A 13972-nucleotide genomic window follows, 5' to 3' on the forward strand; every position below is an offset into this window, starting at 1 on the left:
AATGCCGATACGGTTGCGGGGAAAACGGTCGATGCGTTGGTCCAGACTTGTGTGTCTGTGATCCGGGATTCCGCATTAATCCCTATACCGGAAGATGCGTTTCACCCGTAAGTACGGATAATTCAGGAAAATTCGTTAAAATAAACAAAAAAAATGCGAAGTTCTTGAAATTTGGCATGGATGTTCAGAAATACGTATACTTTGAGAAACTGAAGAGTCCCGAGCTCTAGATGGCGTGCTTGAGTCGCCATCTTGGAAAAAGTGGGGTGAACTGATTTTTCGCAGGTATATTTAAAATTATCAATCAAATCGCACATACAAATTATTTTAAAACGCAAATAACTTCGTATACTATATTTCTCAAGTAAATACTTGGTCTTGTATAGTTCTTTCTGCAATTTCTATAAATAACTATATCTCGTCCTGTTAGTAATTCATGTTTTCCATCTTCTCTCTCCTTGCTATAATTTCTCAAAATTTCTATGGCTTCTGGTACAACTGTTAATGCGTCATCCACAATTGTTTTTTTCACATATGAAACATGTATTGTTTTCAGTCATTTTGAAAATTATTTCTAGACACTCTCACATTGGCAGTAACATTAAAAAGTTTCTATACTGGCAGTATAGCATATATACTGAGAAAAAAATTACTGGTATCAATAGAATATTTAATTGAATATTTGGTTAAATTAATTTTTTTGGCTCAAATAATATTTAATTGTCACAAAAAAATTATTTATTTATTTCAAGTAAATAAATTATTTTTGCACAATATTGTATAATATATTTATTTGAAACTAATAAATAAATTTTTATCACAATTAAATATTATTTGTATAAAAAAAAATTATTTTATCGCGCCGTACTATTCAATTAAATATTTTATTGATACCAGTAATTTTTTTTCGCAGTGCACGAATTATTTTATCACTATTTTCTCAGGGATCCACTATATATAACAACTTATTTTTTACTTTTAATACTTTAAGAATAATTGAACACACAAAAAATAAAACATGCAACCTTACACGTGCAATGTCTATGGCAAAACTGGCCCGAGCTGATTAGAGTTGTTAGACTTATGCATTTCGTTACCCTGGCGCACCGTGGGCTAATTCATGCCAAATGCGGACATAGACAAGTGTTCATTCCTGTTTGTGTTTTTTTATGATTTTATCGTGTTTATCGTGTTATTAGTACTGAACATAAAATCATAAAAAAACAAACAGGATTGAACACTTGTCTATGTCCGCATTTGGCATAAATCAGCCCATTGTGCGGCGGGGAGCGCGGAGAGGGTTTCTACTTGAGCTGGAGGGTCCAGCACCATCTGCACCTAGGGACTCTTTGGAATCTTCAATAGTATATATTTCTCTACAAGTTAGTGAAGTTTTCACGAACTTCGAAATTTTTTTGTTTATTTGTCGATTTTTTATCTAATTTGCTTGAACTAGGAAAAGGACTTGTGCCAATACCCGTGCAAAAATGGCCAATGCACTGGGCCGAATCAATGCACCTGCAATCGTGGGTACACACACGACGACCGCGATAGTACGCGTTCAATATGTGTTCCGGTGTGCGCGGATGGATGTCCGAACGGTGTATGCACTCTGCCAAACTTTTGCATATGCTATCCCGGATTCCGGAAGGAAGGTGTCAAGGGTCGCCAGAGATGTGTCCCAGAGTAAATGAGTTGACTATATACAAAACATATTGTTAGATATTAGTTTGATAAAACTAATAATTTCAAACTAATAATTATAATCAACTGAATTTGTAATAAATTGATAATATAAATTTTATAAATAATTTTTTGTATCTTTTATTTCGCGCAATACGCCTAAATTCATAATCATGATGACTTTAAAAAATAATAATACGAAGATGAAATATTTCCACATATTTAAAAGTCTCTAGATTGTAATAACTATTTTGATAATTATACACGTTCTTGAATAACCTTGTGGACTGATCAATGCGGATACAATTTTCTCAGAGTAAACAAAGTATTAAATATGTAAAACTCCAATGGCAAATGAATACGTTAATTATATTATAAATCGTAAAATTGATTATAAAGTCATGCATAAAAATAGAAGCGCTCTATAAATCTTACAATCTCATAAAAGAATATGTAAAAATGACATGACTAACCACAAACGCTATCGCGTGCAATATGTTTTATACACCAACTAATGTTACTGCATTGTAAATGGGTTAATGCGGACTGCATCCTTGGCTCAATACGTCAACTTCACATAAGTTTCGCTCAAGAAAATGTACGTTCCCGTTTATGCACTGTTAAACATGCGGAATCGATTCGTTTACGCCATAAAACAATTATGCAGTTTCTCTCCAGAGTTCGACGCAATGCATATTTCTTAAAAGCGATTCACAAGATATTCCGCAACGTGTGTGTTATGTACTCTTATATGTATTTAATATATCTTTATTATTTTCACAATGAGATGCGAGATACTTTGTACCCAGCATGATTCACAGCTTATGAACAGAAACCGATAATAGCATTTTACTCAGGATTTTCGTCAACTTGTCTTAAATAGAATTTCAATTTCTTTTATTTGCATGCAATCTCTTTTGTAAGTACAAATAAATTAATAATTGCAACGCCAGATGTTGTAAAAGTTTTTAGCAATTTATGTAAATAGAATTACTAAAATTAAAGAAGCTCATTTCGCTGATAAGCAGAGATTCATATGGATTTAATTGTAACTGCCTGACAACAGCTAACATCCTGTCGGATTCTGATAGCACGCTACTCTCATAACTCAAAGAGGAGAAGAAGCTTCAGTATAAGTTGCGGCGCAATATACTTTGCAACACGCTTTATCCACACGCTGATCAGTCGTTCTCATTTGGATCTCTCTTCAAATGTATATGTTTAAATATATTCGGCAATTATGAAACTTTTGTACGTTATACTTATTCTTGTCGTTCTACAAGGCGAATTGGTTACTAAAGTGGAATTGCTTATTGTAACGTCAAATGATTATTCTACGGGAAATTGTAGTAAACTCATTAGGTAAGACTTGCTATATTCTGTGATCAAAAATGCTTATCGACACTATCAAAATGTATAATCGGCGCACAAGTGAGTTAATAATGCTAAAATTATACGCTGTTTGCAGTTTTATGGAAACATCTGAAGTTCCATACTTGGAAACGTATAAGGAAAAAACGTGGGGTATCTTTTATAAAACCCGCGTTCGATGGAATTATAAAATTGAGGTAAGAGTTGAAGTATAGGATCCCGATTCAAAATAATATTCTCGTTAAAATGATAGAATCAAAATTCAAAATATGTTAATAAGTACGTTTGGCGCACATAATGACATTTATATTTATCGGAAAATAAAATAATTATTCCTCAATATAAATTTAAGATGCGTCCAGACTGTCGAACCGAACATCGAGCTGTAAACTGAGCCTGCGTCCACATTCAAAGTAGGGCTTAGACAAAAGATTCGAACATGTTGAATATTCGATCTATTCGAATAGTTCGAAGTTTAAAAAAATGAGCATCTAATTCGAATAGTTCGGACAGTTCGAGCTTAAGCAATGATCAGTATGAAATGTCAATTCGTTATGTCTGAAGTTCGGATGATTCGGACAGTAAACAAATATAGTATGCCTCGGAAACAAAAGAGCAGTTAAATAAAATTCTTATATTTATTGATATCGTCCTACAAATATCCTGAGCCATCCTGGACATATTCAGGATGATCCTGAGGACGACTTATAATGTCTGAGTTCGAAATGTAATAATTTCGAACTTTCAGCTCAGAAGTGAGTTAAAATAGTTCGAACATACATTCAGTCCGAACTATTTAACGTTCGAATTTAAAATTCGAACTGTCCGAACTGTCAAATCGTCTGATGTTTCCGAGCACTAATTCAAAGATCCTACATCTACATTATCGAAATGAATATAGATTCACATCAAATCTTTGAATGTGGACACAGGCTCGGCTCGACGTTCGGCTCGATAATCTGGACACACTCTAAGAATTTTTTTGGTGAATGATTAAAAAAGGACGAATAAAATTATAGAAAGATAAAAGTAGTAGATATTAAAATTATAGCTAATAACTTTTATAGTAATAATATATTACCTTCAATAAAATTTACAGCTTATTTTATAATATTTATAATATTAAAATTTTAACACTGATTAAATTTTTGTTTAAAAAATATTATTTCAATTTTCAACAAGTATCTGCTAATCAAATCACCTTTTATCAAACATATTCTGTGTGTTTGTGTGTGTGTGCGCACTGAGAAAAAAATGCTGTTGATTCAATTAAAATCTATATTACGGGCTGTCACTAACATAAGTAATTAATTCATATATATTTTTATTGATATAAAGGCCTTGATTATTGAAATAATAATTTATGTCTTTATGTCAATAAAAATATACATAAATTAATCACCGTAATATAGACTTTAATTGAATTAACAGCATTTTTTTCTTAGTGTGTGTATTTGTATAATTCTCTAAAGATAGCATTTTTGTTAATTAGCACTCTACATACTTTTACGCGTACAAATAAATATTACTAATGTGCAAAAACTCGTCTATCCTTAGTCTCGCAGATCATGGCGCTTAGAATACGAGTGTTGTGATGGATTTGAACGTAAATACATTTGGGAATACACTTCGAAATTAAGTTTAAATGCAAAATGTGAACCAGTTTGTCAGCCTCCTTGCGGAAATGGTACATGCACGAAGCCGAACTTGTGCATCTGCAATGATGGATACATTTTTACGCACTCTGAAACTCTAAAGTCTGATGTCGGCTGTGTTCCTTTATGTACTTCCCCTTGTGTATACGGCAAATGTGTCTTACCCGACACTTGCATGTGCAATTCTGGATACAAACTGACAAACGATCATTACATCTGCGAACCTATTTGCAATGTACCGTGTCCTACAGGATCATATTGCTATAAACCCGACCAATGTCTCTGTCTGAACGGATATAAAAACATTTCCGGTGATGTCAAATTAACTAATGTAAGTAAACAAAGAAAATACAAAAGAAATACTTTGTTTGATTTATTTATTCAATTTGAATTTAACTTACTTAGTTAATATAATATCAATTTGAACACGAAATAAAAGTTAAAAAAATAAATAAGTGTTAAGCGCGTCATAAAAATAATGGTTGTCTATTAATTAGAAAGATATTAATATAAAAAATAACATGAAGAGTATAAGAAAAGTATTATGTTAATAATGAAGATCTATTCTTGTATTTAGATGTGCGAGCCTATTTGTGAAAGAGAGTGTGTCCACGGTAAGTGCACAGCCCCCAATATCTGCACTTGCGATGACGGTTATGTGCCTGATACACACGATTTATTTACCTGCAAGCCTACGTGCGAACATGGTTGTCTGTATGGCAAGTGCACCGCTCCCAATGTGTGTACCTGTAACGAGGGTTACTCATTAAACACCTCGAGTGTCTGCGAACCAATCTGCAGTGTAGCTTGCGTTATGGGCACTTGCGTGGCTCCCGAAAGTTGTAGCTGCTTCGCGGGCTACGGACTGCTTGAAAATTCAAAGTATATCTGCGAGCCAGTCTGTGAAAAGGCTTGCCTCAATGGACGATGCACTGCGCCTGGCGTATGCATGTGCAACGAAGGATTCCAATTAAGTGGCGACGAGACAGAAGAGCACATTTGTAAGCCTTATTGCGAAACTTCTTGCGAACCGTTCGGCGTGTGCAGCGCGCCAGATGTTTGCTCCTGTTATGAAGGATATCGCTTGGCTAATAAGACGCAAATTGAGAAAATCGTTAGTATTAAACTAGCAAGATTATATTAGATCTGAAACGTGACAACAATCCGAAATCTATAATTATGATTTGACGAATGAATTTATAGTTATTTATTTTAATGACTTTAAATAATTATATCAAATATCTATTTAAGCCGAATATTTCTACTGTTTAATTTTAAGAAATTTTATACGCTAATTCTTTAGATTTATACGAAAGATTTTTTCAGAATTTGTTACATTTTGCCAGCAGCTCGGTTTGCGAGCCGATCTGCGAGACGGAATGCATAAATGGATTCTGTAGCGCTCCGTGGACGTGTAGTTGCAACATCGGCTATCAGAGTTCGATAAGTCCCTACGTCTGCCAACCTATATGTAGCCAAAAATGCATCAACGGTTTCTGTATCGCACCTGACACTTGCATGTGCGATTCGGGCTATCGTCGTTCCAATTCTTGGAATGAATGCGAGCCGATCTGCGAGACTGATTGCATCAATGGATATTGCATTGCGCCAAACGAATGCACCTGCAATTCCGGCTACCAACCTACCGAAGGCAATCGTACGAGCCTTTGCGAACCTATTTGCAATCCGAGTTGCAAGAACGGTATCTGCGTACAACCCGACGTATGCAGCTGCAATCCGGGCTATCGTCTGTCGATGAATTCTAAGACAGTGTGCGACCCTATCTGTCACTCGGCTTGCAGAACAAATGGAATTTGCGAGGCACCCGATCTCTGCGTCTGCAAGGATGGTTATCGCATGGTTTATTACGACGGGAAAAACGTTCCGTTCAGATGTGAGCCGATTTGTAGCGTTGAATGTGGCAATGGCACATGTACGACGCCGGATCTCTGCGTGTGTTTCGACGGGTATCGAAACGCGGAAATTGGCGGATGCGAGCCTGTCTGCTCGACTTGTAACAATGGTACGTGTGTTGCGCCCGAGGTTTGCGAATGCGACGACGGATTTGTTCCTGCGGATCCGAATCTCGGATTTGGAGTAAAAGACTCTCGATCTTCGATTGTCCCCGAAAATAGAACGAAAAATGGAAGTAGATGCCTGCCGCATTGCGAGGATTGCGATAACGGCGAGTGCGAGGCACCAGGAGAGTGTCGATGTTATGTTGGTTTCGTGAAGGTCGAAGGCACCTGCGTACACGCGTGTCAGAGTGGTTGCGGTACTCATGGCGAGTGCGTCGAGGAACGCAGGACTTGCGAATGTGATTACGGATGGACCGGATTACACTGCGATCGCCCAACATTGTGTGTCTTGATCTTGAAGGATGGAGATAATCGAACTGAGCAGTGAGTATATCTTATAAATTTATTTTTTCCCTCGCAGAACGGGGATAATAAAAATTATAATAAATTATATATTTAAGCATTATTATGTAACAAAATAATTTAATTTGATACATTATTAGCAAAAAAAATGAGCGCAATGTTAGGATATTTTTATATTATCAAAATAATTTTGGTTTTATGATAAATGGTGTCTGAAATAAGTCGCTTACAAATTATCTGTTAATTATTTATTTTTTACAGATTAAGAATTATGAAAGAAAAAAATTCTACGATTGAGCATATACTTAAAAATAACCCAACTTGTTCCGAATGCATTGGTAAAATAAACAATGAAACATTGTGTTTTAAGATGTTTGGTAATGATACAGAAGATGAGGCGGAAATTGGTTGCTTAATGAAAGAAGGTTTGTTATAAATAGATTCACTTTAAAGTAGAAATTAATATATTTAAAATTATAACAAATTTATTACATTTTTATATTTAAAAAGCCAAAAAATTTGAGACATATTTTGTTGATCATGTAAATTTGTTAAAATACTAATAATTTTTATTGATACTTAGAATTCATTATGTTTCCTTGGATAAATTTGTTCTCGCAATATAGTTAATATTCTTCTACATGATATCAAAATTATTTTTTAAAACTACTTTTTAATTAATTTTTTTAATTAATTTTTCAATAAATTTGCGCAAACACAGTAGTTTTAAAATATATATATTCTACAAAATATTTAATAATTTTATAATTAGAATATTAATAATTGTCTTGATTTTATTGTATCTTTAAACCTTTAATTTTTTTCGATGTGTTATTCTGCGATAAATTAATAAGGACTTCTTTTATCATTTCTTTATACTAGAATGCCTCGCATTGAGCAATATAAGTCAATATAAGAATCAAAGAGAAATGATCAAACTAATAAGTGGAATTATAGGTGGAATATTACTTCTAACAGCAATAACCATATATGTGATATTACGAAAACGTCGAAATAGACCGTTAGAGCCAGGTATTCGTATCATCAATTTTCATTAAAAGTATTATATCTAAATTCTGAAATAACAATGTATCAAAATTTTTTTCAATTATGCATGTTCATTTAATGTTCATTTAGCACTATCTATAAGATGGTTTAAAAAGATAAAGATAGGTATAACACAATATATCAATTGATTGAAGAAAAGGTCTTTTTAAAAACACTTAAGCAATTATCGTTAATAAGAAATAAAATTGGATTTATTCAAACTAATATATTAAAAATGTATATTTATATATTTTTAAATTTCTATTTAGTTTTGTAAAAAATATTAGAAATATAAGTATCAAGAAATATAAAGATCAAATAAAAAGTTTAATAAATTATTTTTATTAACAGGCGATGTTCAGAATGTTCAGATAATTTGCAAGCATAGTACGTCAACACAAGGACTAATGGGATCAAATGCCGATAACTCTTAATATGAAAAATATTTGTAAAATTTTAATATATAAGCTTCTTGTACTAATGATGTAAAATAGATATTATTTTTGTTAACTTAATCAATTATAAATTAAAGTAAAATTACAAGATATGTATCCCTGATAAAATCTCCAATAAAACAGTATTAAAGTTTTAAATTTTTATTTATTTTTTACTTAGAAATTTCTTTTAGATTATCCTGTATCCGTAGATATAATAAAATAGAGAAATATATATATATATATATCTACCACATATTTGCGTCTATTTTTGAATAAAAATAGTACTTTCTAAACTCTAAAATAAAAATGCTTCTATTAATCTTGCCTCGAGTGAATTTCCTTCAACACGAGCGGTATCAATACTTTAAAACGAACTTTACGCTACGAATACATATGCAAGTTTTTAGTAACTTACTGATAGTACAGCACATCCTGCTTTGAAAGAATAACATAGCGTGTGTGTAGTATATGCACATAAAGCACATTAAGATAAAAGAGATGGGAGAGGAAGGAAGCATTTCAATGGTCAGTCTAATCATTACGGAGTGAACATCAACCTCATAGTAAGAGCTATAAATCATGGGGTTACTTAACGGTCTGATCGTTATTTTAACTGTTAAGATATTTTTAGAAGTAGACGTATGGCATGTGAGTGCAATCTCGTTTACTGATATTTCGTTATGGAATCAAACCTTAAAGAGTGAGTTCCAAAAAAGAAGTATAACGTTTAATAATTCGAGGTGCAGTGACACGATTATGATTAGGTATTTCAATATTTGTTATTATACTTTCTTGAAAATTATATTCTTTTTACATATATCCATTTCTAAAATAATTTGTTTCTTCGAAGTATTTTACAAATTACTCGTTTCGATATGTTTACGCTAAAAAAATACTAAATTTTAATAAATATTTGTTTAAATAGTTCTAAGGAAATATGTACTAAATGTAAACATATTTTTATATATATTTAATACAAAAACCATTAATTTAACTATCATCTTTTTAGTAAATATTTATTTGTTGTAAATAAATGTTTACATAGTACTAGAGAAGTATTAAGATTTAGTAAATTTTTTTAGTGTATATGTGTATTAATTTTGCTAATTTTATTACAGTCAGAAAATACCAATTTACATTCCCTATAAGGAAACATATAGATCGTCAGAACATAATATGTCTGAAAAGACTCGAGATAATTTCAGGATGGAGGTAATCGGACTGATAAGTACCTTTCATGATACTCATAAAAGAAATTTGTTAGAAATAAGAAAGAGAAGAATTTTGTAAATTAACAATTTTTTTATCTTTACTTTATATTTCAAACAAATTATCAATTTCTTATCTGCTCAACGCGCTAATTCGCTAATTATATTTACAGTTTCGCACCACATGGGTGTGTGGCTGTGAAGGCTACGTTGTATCCGGTAAGGACCGGTGCGTACCGCGTTGCCCGCAATCTTGCGAGAAAGGTACTTGCAAGGAGCCAGACGTGTGCACCTGCAACAAAGGATACCGCTTGTCAAATGACAGCAAGCAGTGCGTGCCAGAGTGCACGAATGGCTGCATTAACGGAACCTGCGTTGATCCCGAGGTTTGCAGTTGCAACGAGGGTTACTGGTTGGACTCGGACGGATTTACCTGCAAGCCCATCTGCAACGCAGAATGTGAGCAAAATCACGGATATTGTCCCGAGCCGAACGTGTGCATTTGCAACAAAGGGTACCGCATGTCAAACGACAGTAAATGTGTGCCGGAGTGCAAAAACGGTTGCATCAACGGCACTTGTGTCGTACCCGAGGTTTGCAGGTGCAACAAGGGCTACTGGTTGGGCTCGAACGGATTTACCTGCAAGCCCATCTGCAACGCGGAATGTGAGCAAAATCACGGATATTGTCCCGAGCCGAACGTGTGCATTTGCAACAAAGGGTACCGCATGTCAAACGACAGTAAATGTGTGCCGGAGTGCAAAAACGGTTGCATCAACGGCACTTGTGTCGTACCCGAGGTTTGCAGATGCAACAAGGGCTACTGGTTGGACTCGAACGGATTTACTTGTCGACCCTTCTGCAATGAAGAATGCGAGACAAATCACGGATATTGCTCCGAGCCGAACGTGTGTACGTGCAGTTCCGGTTACAGAAGAGTCGGTAACAATTCATCTCCGTTCATGTGCGAACCTGTGTGCAATTCCCATTGCGAGGACATAAAAGGCCATTGCATAGCCCCCGATTCGTGCGTCAGTAGGTGCGATCCCGGCTACGAACCGGAGAACCACTTTCCTTATCGCTGCAAGCCGAAGTGCCATCCTTGCATTTTCGGGACGTGCACGGCGCCAGGGACATGCACGTGCGACCATGGTTATAGAACAGTGAACGCAGGTGTTTGCGAACCGATCTGCGAGGACTGCGGAACCGGCACATGCACCGAACCCGGATTTTGCACTTGTGATCTTGGATACGTTTTTGATGAAACAAGTAGAACGTGCAAGCCGCACTGCTCGACACCTTGCGCACCAAACAAAGAATGCGTAGCGCCAAATGAATGCCAGTGCTCCAAAGGATATTTCCCATTACTCGGTTTAAGTCGTTCAAGGTTTTGGGATATTTACGATCTTGTTCCAAGAAGACGGTTTGGCGACAGAATGGCAAGTATAGCTATACAATAAGATACAAGCATTATTTTATTCATTATCGTCATAATTCTTGATGCAATGTTTAAGATGCAACCACCAACGAAGGTTTTAATCTTCACGAGAAAGCGTTCTTTTTCTCAATAAGATCATATATATAATTCTTTATAAATATTTTTTTAATGTCAGTAAAAGATTATTTTAATTAAATTGTAGCTATTCGCAATGAACGTACATATTTATCAAGTTATGATTGATTAAATTATAATCATTAAAAAAATTACTCGATAGGATTAATACGTTTCTAACTCCAATTTTAAGATCATGCACGAATTAGTTGAAAAAAATTTTTATCAACTTCGCTTGAGATCTTTTGAAAAAGAGAAAAAAGAGTTTGAAAATTCCTTTTTAAAATAAATTTTTCTAGAAATTCAGTTAGAATTTTCGTTCGCCTTGTTATCATGATTGAAATGGCCAGTATATATTCGATTTTTTCATCGAGTAGAGCTACTAACAGTAATATGAGTAATATCCAATACAATGTAAAGGTTGTACATTGAAATTATATTGTATTCCATCATATTATTGATTCAAAGCAATCCTTAGATTTAGAAGAGTCTATTATAATATTTTTAAACACAACCCGTTAATCACAACTAACTTAAAAAAAAACTCATTTGATCTAAACTAGTTCGAGCTTCCCTGTTTACCAATTTGCAAGTTCAAATGCATCAATGGTAGATGCACCGCACCAAACGTATGCACCTGCGACAGGGATTTTTATCCACAGTGGATCGACAATCATCCTCTTCTACGTAACAATTCGCTTTTACCGCGCATTTGTAATCGTCTCCCAGGACCTCGCTGTAACGAGTCCTCGTGCGGGGTTAAGGGAACATGCCACAAGTCCGGCATTTGTATTTGCAATGACGGTTACGTGAGGGACACGAACGGTGTTTGTGTACCCTTCTGCGCCCCAGCGTGCTCCAACAGCACGTGTACGATGCCAAATCACTGCGAGTGCCACGACGGCTTCGCGTTTCGAAATGAGAGCCTCTGCGAGCCGATTTGCGAAAGAGGCTGCAAGAACGGCGATTGCATAGGCCCAAATGAATGCATTTGTCACGACGATTTCGTACCGAACTTGAACCATCACTTAGGACCGGAATGCATCCCCGAATGTACTCGCAACTGTAGCGAACACGGCAACTGTGTCGTCGACCGCATTGATAATATTGACGTCATCTACAAATGCACATGTCACCACGGATGGACGGGACAGGACTGTGATCAACCGACCATGTGCATGATGGTGATACCTGACGATTACGAAGATCTCAACAGGTGAATTCCGATTATTGACTTGTCTATTTTCCGTTTCTCGCAAAAAGCAATAATACCTTGCTAGACGAGTTTTGTAATTTGCAAATATCATTGCAGTATCACGATTCACAATGATAGTACAATCGATATACAATCCTTCGAGGACATGCCGTATTGTGAATGCGACAAGTCTATTGACAACGAAACATTTTGCTTTATGCAGTATAAAGGCAATACGTCATTTACCAGCTGCTTGTTTAATAAAGGTATTTACAACTTAGAAAAACAATCACATTTTCAATTGTAATGGCAAACATTATTTTGTTAATTATCTATGGAAAGTTGTAACTAATGTTCTTTTAAATTTTTTATTATGTAATCGTTTCAGCAGTGACTTTTGATAGTTCAAGAAAATATTATTTTTAATTTCTTTTAAAATAACATTTACTTAATTATATAAATTATATAAATATTAACGTCAATATAACAAAGAATGAAGTTGTGTCGCATAAACTTTTCTTAAATAATTAACTCTTCTAAGAAATTAGTAGACACATATTATTCGCAAAATATTAGTTTTTCCATTAAAAAAAAACCAATTAAACACTTTTAGTTCATTTTATAAAATCTTAAAAATATAGAACTAGCTTAAAAAAGTTCAAACAGAAGCTTGTGTGTGCGTAGAAAAATATAAACTGATAAAAATAATATGAAACGTTAAGGAAAAATATGATCTTCTTACATAATATATTCTATTTATTATTAAAAAACCTTGAAAAAAAAAACATTTGAATCATTAGTTTTATTTACTTTCCATTTTGCAGATTTGCCTTGTTATACAACGTCTCATTATAATGCCTCCATTAACGGTGCCAAAATAGTTTGGTCTTTCGTGACAGTCACTATATTAGTAGCCACAGGTTTAATAGCAGCAGCATATTTTATATATCGCAAACGCCAAAAGGAGAAATTCGCTTCAGGTATTTTCCAAAATTTATCATAAACTTCACATTTTAACAAGAGTATAACTAAAACATGATTGAGGTCTACTTTTAGCTATATGTACATATAAATCGACATAACAAATGTTTACGTGAATGATGAATTCACAATTTTCGTAAAATCGCTTTTAAGCTTTTACGCTCTCCTCATTTATTACAAATGTTAAAACAAAAAACTATAATTGTTACATGTAGTATATTTTATTAGACAACGAGATAACTATTTTGAAATGTTTGTTCCAATAGGTCCGTCAGTACACGTCTTCGTGCGAGAATCTTTCAGCACCGAGATTTTGTTACAGTGAGATCTAACTTTGAAGGAGATAGTCAACAATAAATTGTAATAGTTATGTAATAATGATGATAAATAGTACAATTGTAATAGTAATGATAAATTAGATATTTTAGTGTTTATATTCAGATGTAACATATTTTAGTGTTC

At 34.2% G+C, this 13972-nt stretch overlaps 2 protein-coding genes across 2 annotated transcripts in view; both read left to right on the forward strand.

Annotated features, from left to right (window-relative positions):
- The window catches only part of LOC108725627 (tenascin), a 4653-nt gene extending 2918 nt beyond the window's left edge, over positions 1-1735 (forward strand). The window contains exons 5-6 of the mRNA XM_018452773.1: positions 1-107; positions 1457-1735. The exon at positions 1-107 is cut by the window's left edge and continues 23 nt beyond it. Of these exons, the coding sequence (XP_018308275.1) occupies positions 1-107; positions 1457-1690 (341 nt within the window). The 3' untranslated portion in view covers positions 1691-1735. The remainder of the gene's footprint in view (positions 108-1456) is intronic.
- Positions 1736-2111: 376 nt separating this feature from the next.
- Positions 2112-13854, forward strand: LOC108725626 (fibrillin-1). Its single transcript, XM_018452772.1, has 13 exons — positions 2112-3045; positions 3152-3251; positions 4612-5040; positions 5287-5823; positions 6036-7111; positions 7352-7519; positions 9693-9786; positions 9956-10375; positions 10583-11240; positions 11905-12550; positions 12647-12795; positions 13354-13509; positions 13777-13854. Exons 1-13 carry the CDS (start codon positions 2924-2926, stop codon positions 13833-13835), a joined length of 4614 nt encoding a protein of 1537 aa, XP_018308274.1. The 5' UTR covers positions 2112-2923; the 3' UTR covers positions 13836-13854.
- The last annotated feature ends 118 nt before the right edge of the window (positions 13855-13972 follow it).

Source organism: Mycetomoellerius zeteki, unplaced genomic scaffold (genome assembly GCF_001594055.1).
Source record: "Mycetomoellerius zeteki isolate Tzet28-1 unplaced genomic scaffold, Tzet1.0 scaffold35, whole genome shotgun sequence".
NCBI classification, from domain to species: domain Eukaryota; kingdom Metazoa; phylum Arthropoda; class Insecta; order Hymenoptera; family Formicidae; genus Mycetomoellerius; species Mycetomoellerius zeteki.

Coding starts and splice junctions, on each gene's coding strand:
- LOC108725626 (XM_018452772.1), top strand. CDS start 2,924: ATGAAACTTTTGTACGTTATACTTATTCTTGTCGTTCTACAAGGCGAA. Junction 12,551..12,646: donor GATTACGAAGATCTCAACAG/GTGAATTCCGAT, acceptor ATATCATTGCAG/TATCACGATTCACAATGATA. Junction 13,510..13,776: donor AAAGGAGAAATTCGCTTCAG/GTATTTTCCAAA, acceptor TTGTTCCAATAG/GTCCGTCAGTACACGTCTTC.